At 41.9% G+C, this 13,067-nt stretch overlaps 1 protein-coding gene across 1 annotated transcript in view; it reads left to right on the top strand.

Moving 5' to 3' along the window:
• Positions 1–244: 244 nt before the first annotated feature.
• Positions 245–13,067, top strand: part of gucy1a2 (guanylate cyclase 1, soluble, alpha 2) — a 29,737-nt gene continuing 16,914 nt past the window's right edge. The window contains exons 1-4 of the mRNA XM_086080671.1: positions 245–1,458; positions 8,588–8,649; positions 9,324–9,448; positions 10,975–11,867. Coding sequence (XP_085936797.1) covers positions 1,147–1,458; positions 8,588–8,649; positions 9,324–9,448; positions 10,975–11,867 — 1,392 coding nt within the window. The 5' untranslated portion in view covers positions 245–1,146. The remainder of the gene's footprint in view (positions 1,459–8,587; positions 8,650–9,323; positions 9,449–10,974; positions 11,868–13,067) is intronic.

The raw sequence follows: 13,067 nt of genomic DNA, 5'->3' as shown, positions 1-13,067 counted from the left end.
ATATTCCATATTTAGTTGAACATTTTAAAAAAGTGTCAACATTTTATTCCCCAGATTCAAACGTTAAGAGTATAACATAGCAGATTAGCAAATTAGGGTGATGCAAAAAAAATAAAAATAATCCAAGCCATTTATCCTCCTTGAATCTTCAACATGGCGGACAAAGCACGCCGATCACGTGATCGAAAAGTGACTATTTTTTACTTGACGCGCATCTGCAGGTGTCTGTGAAGAAGACATGCGGGTGTCGCCGCTGATTGGCGGCAGCTTGTAGTCAGCGCAGAGTCAATCTGCCTCCCATTCGTTGCCACACACCGCCCACCCCCACCCCGCTCCTGCTTCTTCGCCACATCGTCGGCCGCATTCCGAGCGACGGTCGCGGGGACGAGTCGACGCAGGAGTGGAACATGTGCGAACCATGAGAGGACGCTTGCTCCGCAGACTGGAGCGCCACTGTCGCAGAGGAGAAGGGACGAAGACGAAGGGCCAGCGCGGAAAGAAGAGAGCGCATCTGCTGTGATTTATTTTAGGCACACGGGACGGGGGGATTCTCCTTCAAAGTGCGGCTGGGGAAAGACGAGCCGCGATATTTGTTTGTTTCCCGAACATGTGTCGGAATTACCTGGCGTGGGTCAACATGTGAGGGATTTTGTCGACGTTTTACTTCATTTTTTGGGGTGATCTTCTGGACCCTATATGACGTCTGGTTGTTAAAAATAGGACGTCCACCATACTTATGCGAGCTTCTTATGAGTAAATATTGAAATTGTTGCCCGAGCGGCTCTGGTGTCTTTTTGGAATCCCTCGAGAGTTTTGGGGGAGAAAAGGGGGGCTTTTTTTTTTTCCCCCAAGCGACCCCCTAACCTCTTACGTAAATGTTTGCGTGCAGTTAGGTTGCCGGTTGAATCCCCCCTCCACCCATTTACCCTCAGACATTCGTCCTGTGCACACAGCGACTCACCTGAGCATACACACCATGCATACATAATAGCACAGACAGACACACATCACCCCCTAGCACCTCCACCAATTGATGAATCCGCGTTATATAGGTGGACGTGGCACGGACCCGGCTGTAGCATCCTCCTCCTCCTCCTCCTCCTCTTCATCCTCACCGCTATCTTCAGCATTCTCTTCCTCGCCACCATGTCCTCGTCGTCGCGAAAGATCTCCTCGGAGTCTTTCAGCAGCTCGGTGGGCTCCGATTGCGGGCTCGAAAGCCCCGGGGGGGATGGAGGGGACGGCGGGCTGGAGGCGGCCGAGGAGCTCCGAGGATGTCCCTTCTCCTCCTTCCACAAACCGCTCCTTTGGAACGGCCGCAGCCCCGCCGAAAGGCTCGCGTGCCCGGCGGGTGAGGAGCAGCCAGGAGTCGGCGGGCCACACAAGAGGGCGACCAGGAGGAGGAGGGTGAACCTGGACTCGCTCGGCGAGAGCCTGAGGCGGCTGACATCGCCCACGGTAAGGCCTTCATTAGATTGCATATTAACAATGTATGAAGCATTGAGTTTGGCATTTAGACTGTATTGTGTGCACAGTGACTCAAAAGTTCAAGACGTGCATGCATATGAATTGTTTCCCACTGGGGGGAATCCCTGTTGTCAATCCTTCACAAATTCAGGGCATTTGTAGCAGTAGGCGAGATCTCAACAAGATGTAGTCCCAAATTAGCGTTCATTCAAAGTCATTCCAAATGTATACAATTTTTAAAACATCTACTTTTTGGGTTTATAATCAATGGGCTAATGTGGTCATCTAATCTAACCATACTTTTTTCTTTAACATGGGTCACCAGCGTTTTCTGGCAATGAGACATTGTGATTTCCTTGCATGGAATGTTGTAGAAGCGATCATTTGAAAGTGTGAACACTTGCAAAGATGTATAGTAATAATTTGTTGCATAATCTGGTTCCTACTTGTTGGCAACTGTTATGTGTTAATTAATATAAATTCAACTAATTGCTAAAAATAAAGGTAATTTGAGCAAAATAATTTTTTAAGTGTTTTTCAAACTGGCAGCACCTTGTAAATCATCACCAAGAATTAGCCCCGTTTCAAAAAGGTTGGTGACCCTTGGCCTTAGCGTGTGGCCGATTTATGCCACTCAAGTTGTTTTAGTTTTTTTATCCGCTCTGGGAACAATAAAGAAAAAAAAGAGAAAATTTTCCTACAAACAAACCACACAAGTGCACGTTTGATTTTATTATTATTATTCTTATTTTTATTTTTTTTACTGTTTTTGTCATAACTTCTGAGCTGTTCACATTCCTTTCCCTTTGTAACGACGTGTAGCAAGTCACTTCCACAAAGGTTACAATGACCAAATAAAATGTTCAAACATTGAAACTATTCAATTTTGCTATAAATTGACTTGCTGGTTTGACCAAGGCAGCCTCTTGTACTGTCTATTTTTCAAAGTTCCAAGTGGAAGTTTTGTAGGCTGAAATGCAGACATTTTTAGCTGTTCTTGCTCATAGTCCTCCATTTTATATACTCCTTATCCATCCTCACTCTGGTCCCGGGTGAGCAGGAGCCCATCTATATGGTAAATACAGATTTCTACCATGTTTCACGTAAATTAATTACTTGTAAAAGTTTGTTAATTGTGGGGTGCAATGCTGACGGCCTAGCTCTGTTTGATTGGTGAAACACTAGTGACATCAAGTCTCTCTGAAAAGCTAAAATAGCGCAAGTAATTGTAAAGACCTGTAGATGAAAATACAAGCAGCAGAGAGCAGAATTTTACACAATTTAACTAATAATTGGTATTGGATGGAAAAAATAGCATCTCAGTGTCTTTTTTTATGCTTGGTCACATATGAGACTGCTACAATATTTCAGTAAAAGTAAAAAGCGTGTCGCATTAAAACTTTTCTGACGAATATTTAGCCCAAAACTCGCTTAGTAAATGTAACTTATTATTACCTACCTACTAGGGGTGTGCCCAAAAAAATAGATTCTCATAAGAATCGCGATTCTCATTTAGTACGATTCAGAATCAATTTAAAATGTCCCAAAATCGATTTTATTTAAATTATTTTATACTCTCTTCCCTTTGTTTGTGTGTGCCTTTTATTGGGAGCGCTGTTCATGTTGTACCCGAGTTGGCCACTCAGGGGCAGCGTGGTTTCACATGGTCTGATACATTGTTAAGTTGTAGCCACATGCTGCCCGTTTTTGCCTTGTTGTTCCCCCCATGTTTTGTTTTTCCTTGCAATTTGGATCTCGCTTTTTGTTTTGTAGAAATTAAAATCCCTTTTTGCACTTCACCTTCGCCTCCTTGCCCTGCTTTCCTGCGACTGGGTCCTCCACCAAACAAAGCCCTCTTGGCATTAGAGAGTAGAAGGAAAAAGTCACAATCAAGTTATTCCAATAAAAATTGTTTTTTTGCAGCGTGAAGCTGTTCTTTTGAGTGCTAAAAGTGCCGCGAGTAGCGCGCTAGTTAGCATTAGCGAGTCAAACTGGAGTAGATCATTACGATTCCTTGAACATCTATAAATTGAAGCAAAAATCATTGTCAATCAAATCATTCTGAATCAAAAATCATTCTTGATCGAAAATCGATTCTGAATCGAACCGCACACCCCAAAATCGGAATAGAATCGTGACACATTCAAAGAGTCCCACCCCTACTACCTACAGTATCCAGCCCCGAGGCTCAGCTCTGCATTTCGGTACCTGGGCCTTCAATAAGAATTTAGCTTCCCACCACTATCAAGTTGCAATAATAGATACCATTAACATGATATAGAAGCATACGACTGTGTCATATAGATCATGCCGTATCCACGGCTTCTTTTCCCACAACCCAAGATATGGATTGTTTTTTTAGGCCCCTTTCATTCCTCACCTCAGGTAACCTGAATCATCTGGCAGATTATATAATAATGTGCTTGGCCTGCATTTTGGTACAATGTCCTTGTACGTTCATGATTATTTTTTCTGCGTGTCTGTTGTACAGTAGCGGAATCTATTTCTGTCCTTGCATGTACAGCCTAAACTAACACAATAAATATTTGACTCGGGTGTACCTTTTGCAGGGTCAAAAACTTACAGGTGTAATTGATGAGGCTTCCAAAACATTACATGCAGCATGTGAGTGGATCACATTTGGAACTAAGTATACGCCACTGTTTTGTGAAGGTGTAGCAGAGGACAATTTGTTTGTAATACAGAGCAGTAATTAATGCTCATGACGAGAGATTTCCACAAGCAGGATAAATGTCATGCAAATGAGCAGTTTGACATTCAGTGTTCCATATCGTCAAGGACATATACACACTTAACAAGGTAAACTAGCAGAAAGTTAATGTTCAAAGCTATTGTCATTATTCTGTTAGTAGTTTGATGAATTTCTCAAGTAGCATGAGTTACGAAGTTTACCCCCCCAAACAAAACGAGACAAGATGCAAACATAAGTTTCGCTTGGTTGACTTATAATTGCAAACCCAATGTAATGAAACCCGATGACAGTTGTAAGATTGTGTAGTATGGCGCTGCGCAACTTTGATTTGCCGTGGAACTGAGCGGTTGTGTGCCGAACTGTACACTTTATCGTAATTCATGGTAGCGCAGAGAACTTGTCTTTTTGGGTTTTTTGGGTCTTTTTAATAAAGCAAGTGCATGTGGACCTTCAGCCTATTTTTGCTCCCTGCCAACAATATCGTAGCATGTGAGAAAGTCATTGATTATTTTGTTTTCAATTATACTGTTTTAAAAATAATTTTCAATTAATTGAGAATAATTAAATTATTGTTTTGTATTTAGTTAAATGATATAATCCTGTTTTTGTTTGTTTGTTGGTTTCAGATCAAATCTGCGCCATGCAGTAATTGGACCATTGTAGCTGCAATTAGTTAAACATGGTACAATTCCCATGACTGAAGAGCTAAAATGTGTACATTTCATTGAGTGAAAAAAGTATTTGATCTACAAGCAAAACACAATTTATTACTTGATGGAGAAACCCTTGACGTTTCTTGTAGTTTTTCGAAGCTTTCTATTGAGTTTAAGGTCTCGAGATCGACTAGGCCGCTCCATGGCCTTATGCTTTTTCTCGAGCCACTCTTTTGTTGCCCTAACAGGATGCTTTGGATCAGTGCCATACTGGAAGACTGTGGAATACTTTGTCACCGAGCGTGCCGGCGGCGGCACATTTCCGTAGGTGCACTTTGGATGACCATAATTCTGGCACCATTATGTGCTATCTGAAACATTCCAATGGTGTCTGAAAGCTAAGCCCGTGTGCCTTACAGAAAAAGTATTGTCATAAAACGCATCTTGTAGTTGCTGATCAATTTTTTGCACGACTCGGCTGATATTTTTGCTCATTCATCTTTCGCGATGAGCTCTTCTTCTCACCACCCTGATCTTTAGTTCCTTCCACCGATTTTCATCTGAATTTAGGTCTGGACTGTCTGGGCCACTGCAAAACATAACAATTTTTGTCCGCGAACCATTTCTTACCACTTTTGCTGTGTGTTTTGGGATTTTGTCATGCTAAAATGTCTACATATTCAAAATTTGCCGGGCCTATGAATAATTTCGGGCTTTAATTTCCGCTTCTTTTCTTTTTGTCACAAATCCACAGTGGCAACCCTACTATAGCTATCTAGTAAAACCTTGCTAATTTTGCAAATTAATGTGATTTACAATGGGGAATTTAAAAACTTTATTCATCCGTCCAAATTTAAACAACTGAATGATCTTTCTTGGAGACTGTTGATTTGATTTTTTTTTGCCAGGGCTTGCACTGCTAGCGAGATAGAGAGATACTTGTGAGTTATTGAGGCGACACATACTATTAGTGAACTACAATTCCCAAATGACTATTCAGACCTCGGCGTGCTGTAAGGTTGTACAGATGTGATAAAAACAGGCCGAGCAGAAATGAATATGGTCAAATGAAGCTTGATGGAACACTTGTGATATTTTTTTGACTCCTCTAGGTGGCATTTTGTTTCAAAGGTGCAGATTGTTATAGTTAACTAGGCAAACACTCTAAAGCCAATTTTCCACTCATTTCCTTGTGTTAGCTTTTTGTAGGAAATGCTACTAAATCCGCATAGGTCCAAAGGGCACATGCTATATCAGTGTGTGGCTCATGAGCAGGCGATTTCACTCACTCAACTTGTGTTTATGATCTTTTTTGTTCCCTTTCACACACCATTGCTGCTTGCATACGCAGTAGCTGCGTGCAGCAGTAGTGTCTGTTGTTGACTGCAATGGACCGTGACAGAAAGAACAGAGCATGCTCTCTATGGCTGTCTTCACTCCCTGACCACGCTGACCCAGAAGCAATGACACACACACACACACACGTGCGCGCGCACGCACTTACATGTGAGCAAACATTCATTTTCTCTGTCTCCCCTCTTCGTTTCATCAGCTTAGTGATCCATGACGCCGAGCAAGGCCTCAGCACGTTGGCCACAAATGCAGAAGAGTGTTAGTGATGCATACAGTGTTGTGTCATGTTCTTAAACAGGACACACTGTAGTAGTTCACAGGTTTAATTCATGGCTCATTTAAAAAAAAAATATATATATATTTTTTATGACATTGTGTTGATACCACCCATTTAGCAACTTTTATATAAAAAAAACAACAAACAAGACACATTATTTATGTGTACAGCATTAATGATCTCATGCTGTTTTTCTCAAGACCAATATCAGCACTGTCACTTCTCAGCAACCAAGCGAGAAAGTGCATGTTGGCTAATCTGATCTCTTACTAAGCTTCTGACTGTAAACGCTCCATGAATGTGAATGTCAAACTAGCGTGTACCCTACCGCTTGCTGCCTAGTACTAATGACTTTAACCCCCAACTCCTCAGTTGTCTTTCACTTTCATTAACAGTGCAGTGCAATGTTTTAAGTCTAATTTAAGAATTATGGGAAATGTAGTCCTGCTTGTCGAATGCTGCGTTCGCCGGTCAGACCCAATGAAAGCAGAGCTTTTCTGGCAGCAATGTTAATGTTTTTATAATGATGAACCAGTGCAAGGTAAACATTAGTGATGGGAAAATGAAGCTTCATGAAGCACTTGTAATATTTTTTGACTCCTCTAGATGCCACTCTTGGTTGAAAGATGCAGTGGAAATGTAATCAATTTCCTTTGCACTAGCCTTTATATTTAAACCAAGAGCACCATCTAGGGGAGTCAAAAAATATCACAACTGCTTCATGAAGCTTCATTTTCCCATCACTAGTAAACGTCACAGTCAGCTTCCAATAGCTGTTGGGGCCAAGCGAAAAAGTTTGGATAATGGTGAGTGCATTGGCTTGTTTAGCGCTTTTGGACTGCCACTCAAGTTAGCATTTAGCATTAGCTAAAGTAATACCCCAACCACCAGTAACCAGATAGATCAGCAATTCAATTTGTTATAAATGGTTTCTGGTGTGAATTTATTGTGTGTGTGGCAACTGCATGTACAGCAGGAAGGAGGAAGGGAGGAGTGATGGTGGGATTATATCCCCCCACTTCCCCTCTCCCCACCCAATGTAAAGAGACAGAGCAAACAGAGAGAAATGTCGAACCAAATAAAGAATACGGGAACTAGACTTCTGCTAATCCTATTTTTAAGGAAAGCTCTTGTGCCTGTCAAATGTCTTCGTTACACACACTTGTCATTTTTGGCCTGCTTCTATAAATGTGTGCATGTTCCAGAACTGAATCAGTTGGGACCCTTATTGGTCTACTACCAAACATATGTGTGAGCTTGACCTGTAATGTGCAAGGGTTATCACATGTAGCCTACATTAAACATGCCAGTGATGATGATATACAGTATCTGTACTTAAAGCATATATGCAAGTGATAACCAGTGACACACACACACACACACACACGCACACACATGCATACACAAATCCTGCGCATGCTCTGTCGTAAATGACTTGCTGAGTCAAGGGCACAGTAGGGAGAGATAGGAAATCAGTTTTATTGTTTAAAAAAAAAAAATAAAGCTCTTAGGTTACGTGTAAGGTGTATTTTTGTGTCGTTATTTTTAAAGGTGAACATTAGTACTGTAGTTAAATTTAGTTTTTTTTTAATAACGATAAAAGCCTCTTTTATTTTTTATTTTTTATACCAGCTGCCTTTGTTGTTGTTTTTTTCTCTACTGCCCCATTGCTCACTTGTCCCCTTCTGTCTTTGCTTCATCTGTTTCTATGCACACGCTCACATACACACACGCGCGTATGAAATCACTCCTGTAAATGTCCGTAGTGGGCGGAGGCCTCTGAATGACCTCTCCAGCTGGCACACTGTGTTCTAGTATTGTCACTATAGCCTCGCATTTGAGCTGCATCACACATAATCACATTGGACCCGCCTTCTCGGGCCTTTTCTGTCAGATGTGCAAACGACACCAGCTGTGCGGACACACACAAATGCAAACACACTCGCCCGAAGTGATTAGCAATTAGTTAGAAGATTCGCTGAAAGAATGTTCTGGACCCAAACGGTGTCATCTTGGGCTTTTCTGTGTTCACTTGAAGACTTTTTATACTCTGGAGTGAAATATGGCCGGGATGCTTAAGGGAATCCGAATAACCTCCTGATGAAATGTTTTTCTTTCTTTCAGACACAGACTGTGCAAGAGGCTCTCCAGAGGACTCTGAAGTTTTACAGGCAACAAGAGATCCGGTAGATTATTCCTGTTGTCTTGTCTGCGGCACCACCACGACCCGATCACAAACATAAAGAACACGACAAGTTTTCACACGTCAATTACATGCATTCTGTCAGCTCTCTTGCACACTGTACCCCATGGTCCAAGTTATAGGGGGCATTTGATAAAATGAAGAGCACTTTAACATGAACGGAGTCTCGTTCGTGACAGTCAGTGCGATTGCAAACACAGTTGTAAAAATCCCGACTGGTAATAATGTGCTTAAGTCTGCCGTAAAAAAAATAATGCTAACTTGGATATCCTGGAAGAAGAAGAAGAAGAAGAAGGCTGCGAGGATTTTGGCCTTAGCTGACGTAATTTTATTCTTTCAGCTACAAACTACCTCTGAATGAATGGACAGTACTTAAGTTGGTTGCATTCAAGATGCACATTCCATTTTTCTCTTCAACAATCAATTACCCATACTCATCACAATCAGTTAATCAACTCGGTTATTAAGCACATCTCTAGTAGCGCATTCCAATTTGCATTTGTATGAAATAACTTTTTTGTTCGATATTTAGTTACAGAATACACACAACTTTGACATGAAGGGCTGATACATTTTATGAATTGTAATTATGTAATACTTAATAACATCTAGGATGTTGTTGCTTATCTCTAGTCGTTGTATTTGGGTTACTTACAGGTGTCCAGATTCTGGTAAGGGGGACCAGCAAAGGGAAAGTAAAGACGAGAAGTGCCCATTTCTAGAAAATTCTGGTTCAGAAGAGGATGTCCTTCAAATCCTACAGTACATGGCCACCATACTGGGTAAGATGGAACTTTGTATTTATCTGTACTTTATTGTTGTTGTATCTCACTGGAGGAAACATGCATGTACCATCTGTTATCATTTGCACTTTCCATCAGTTATTTTAAGGTGTTGTCCATGTAGCATTAACTTGCACTTAAATCAAACGAGACCCTCAATCAGAGGGATTACATATAGTAGTTTGTTGCAACAGAACCAAAATAATGTATAAAGTGTAGTCCATTATGTTTTTAAAATAAGCTAATTTGGTAAATTTGGGAAACAAAATGCTAGTATGACACGCTAGAGTTGCTAGCTACACATAAAATAATAACAACATTGAAATATAATTAATTTAAAATTATGTCAATACGGCTCTGGCAATGTTAGGAGACAATACCTTTGAAATTGATTGTTTATTCTTTTACACATTTCATTAATTTTCCAGATTTGATTGATATCAAATGCTAATCTGCGCAAATAGTATGACGTAGTTAGCATGAATTTTAGTGGACTTTGAGCCAGCAAATTGTCAGGTGCGCCGGTGCATGTCAAAGGCGATGCAATCGGCATGCCGGCACATCCAACGTGGAGTAGAGAGATCAACCAAATTCCCAAACAAGCGCATCGAGGCTTGCGTCAAACTGGAAATTAGGATATGCCAGCTTTTACGCTCGAGTGCAGCTGTGCAGTCTATGAATATAGAGCCTTAAATGTTTAATCTTATTAAGCAGTCAGTATAAATGTGACAGGATTGTTTAGTGACATCCATATTCATCATTTTCACATAGCTTTGATATTTGATTACATTTCAGATTGCCTTTCTTTGGTTGATTTGCTTTAATTGGTGCAAAATAAAGCAGTCAACAGTAAACACTTAGGTGCTCAAGTTAAACAATGTAGAAAGACAGCTAAATAAAATGCAGGCTGTCAGTCAGTGTTGTATTGTTATTAAATATGTAGTTGGATAAGTTTGGTGTGGAAGAATTTGTGTGCCCTGACTTCCAACAAACCTCTTTGGCAAAAAAAAAGAAGAACCCAGCTTGTGAGCAAGGCCCTTTTGCCCATCTTAATTGAACTCTAACCTCACAAATGTTCTTCCGGATGAGTGGGAAAAACACCTCTAACCTTTATCTAGGGGCGTGAGTAGAATTTTTTTTATTTGGGTATTTTTCTTGACCAGCACAGAGAGAATAGGGTATTTTGCGCCATTGTAGGATGGAATGCAGCCGACTCCCAGTCAATCGAAGCGGCTCCTTTCATTCTCATAAAAATCAGGGCGGTGGAAGCGCAAATTGTGGGAGCAGAAATAGGTAATTATACAGGTAAATTTCAAGATCATCCACGCATGTGACAATTGGAGACCCACTTGTAGCCATATCCGCCGGAACACCCAGAGAGGCGCAATGCGGTCCCAAACTTACATCTCTGTGCGCATGGGCGCCTCTCTACGAAAATAGGACCCTTAGTTGCAGAGAGTGTATCAAATCCCTTTTCAAATAACCGACCCTGGCTGACTCTGTGTTTTGTGTCTTCTCGCTCTCAGGAGTACCATTCTTCGAACTGCGTGAGCATTTTGGCGAGGAGTTCTTTGGCCTGTGCTTTGAAGAAAACGAACGCGTGCTCAGGGCTGTAGGTGGCAACCTCCAGGACTTTTTTAACGGCTTTGATGCCATTTTGGAACATATTCGCACCTCCACGGGTCGCCGTGCCTCATCGGAAAGCCCTTCCTTTCAGTGCAAGGATCCCCACGAGGAAGAGAAGGGCCGAGGAATATTGGACAAAGCATCAGAGCAAGGAGCACAAAATGGCCGAGGGAAGTTGTTGCTCCTACATTGTTTTAACCCTGCCCCTGTGGTGGGATTGATCATGCCTGGTCTTATCAGAGCAGTTTCCAGACGGATTTTTCATTCCGAAGTGGAAGTAGAAGAAGTCTCTCCTCTGACTCCTTTATTTCCCAAAGACGACGCACATCACAGCTATAGTGATTCCGCCACACCAACTCCAACCGCCTCCCCATCTGCCTCCCCCTCCTCCTCCCCCTCTCCACCCTCAACTTTCCCAACCACTGCTCCCACAGTTTGCGTCTCTTTCCAAATTCAGGAAACATGTCTCCAAAATGCCGTCCCCGTGTGTCCCAAGAAAGCGCCCTTTTCACTTTCAACCAACCCCAGTGATTTACGCATCGGCCTGGCCACATTTTGCCGTGCCTTTCCATTTCACCTCGTGCTCGGCCCTCGGATGGAACTTCTGCAGCTTGGCGAGGGATTGAGGAAGCAGGCTCGCATCGAGCCTCACCGGAGCCTCTTGTTCAAGGACTGTTTTGAGATCGTCTCACCCAAGATGGAGCCTTCGTTCCAGGGGATCCTTCTGAGGCTTGCATCGCCTTTTACTATCCGTACAAAACCCGACACCACACAACTGGGGACCAAGGAAAAGGTAAGATAACCACATTTTGAATTGCTTAACTCAAACACAGCTCGCAATGTTACGGGTTTCCGTTTTATCATTACTTCCTCTAAAGATAGCAAACATAAACACTCTGTCACATGAACAAAAAGTTGATGAGTAGTACTGTAGTATGCAAATCTTGTTGCAACAGGTGCCTTGACGACGTCAGCTGCTTTATTCCCTACCAATTGGCTCCCCCTCTCCAGTTAGGGAATCCAGGTCCAAAAAGTAAAAATCCTGAAACAGTTTGGCTTATGCCACAAGTGCTTCGAGGAAACAAGCTTGTCGTCACCTGTTGATTAGAAGCACCTGTGGCTGAAAGCCAAACAGTTTCAGGATTTTTACTTTTTGAACCGGGATTCCCCAATCCTGGTTATGACCATAACCATCTATGAGGTCTTTGAGGTTCGGCTGTCCACTTATTTTCCTTCTCAGACTGACGTTTGCATTGCCATTTAAATAGTGGTGCACAATGTCAGAAACAGGTGTGATTTGGCCCGCTTCCAATGCAGTCTAGAACTTCCTTTGACACACTTCCACATTGGCAAAGATACTTGAAGTATAGCTGGTACTGAACTATTGGAAAATAATCTAGCTACAGACGCGCTAGTTTTTACTCAGAGGTAGGGGGGCTGTATACATTCTAGTTAGATGAAAATGTCACACAAATACACACCATTACACTTGTCTGTGTCTTGATTGTATCTTAGACAAGAGTAACTTCATATGACACAAATACCTTAATAAGTATTACATCTGAACAAAACAGAGATAAGCTTTATCTTTTGAAGTTTATCATGATAGTATTGTCTATAAAAGACTAACTGTGATATTATATGCCGCCACAGACACGAGCAGCACCACTTTTCCCAAAGGAAGAAATAACTATTGAGCTCTATAATAAAAGTCATTCGGTTACGTATTGCACCCGCAGGACTGTTGTGGGTGGACTGAGGTCTACATTGGCTTGAACTCGCCACAAATGAATCAATCTGTATTGTATGCTATATCCGGCTCTTTATTGAGTGGATCAGTCAGCCACAACAACAAACGCCCTCGTGAGGAGAACTGACATGGAGATTGATCTGTGGTGTGCTTTCGTGTGGGCATGCGGGTATAATTTCACAGTACAAATGTAGGAACACATTTCAACAAGTGTTTCTAACCTTGGTCCTGCGTATCATTATA

The sequence above is a fragment of the Leptonotus elevatus genome, chromosome 7 (assembly GCF_054856555.1).
Source record: "Leptonotus elevatus isolate MCC_2025b chromosome 7, RoL_Lele_1.0, whole genome shotgun sequence".
NCBI lineage: Eukaryota > Metazoa > Chordata > Actinopteri > Syngnathiformes > Syngnathidae > Leptonotus > Leptonotus elevatus.
This window is presented reverse-complemented; position numbering and strand designations above follow the sequence as displayed.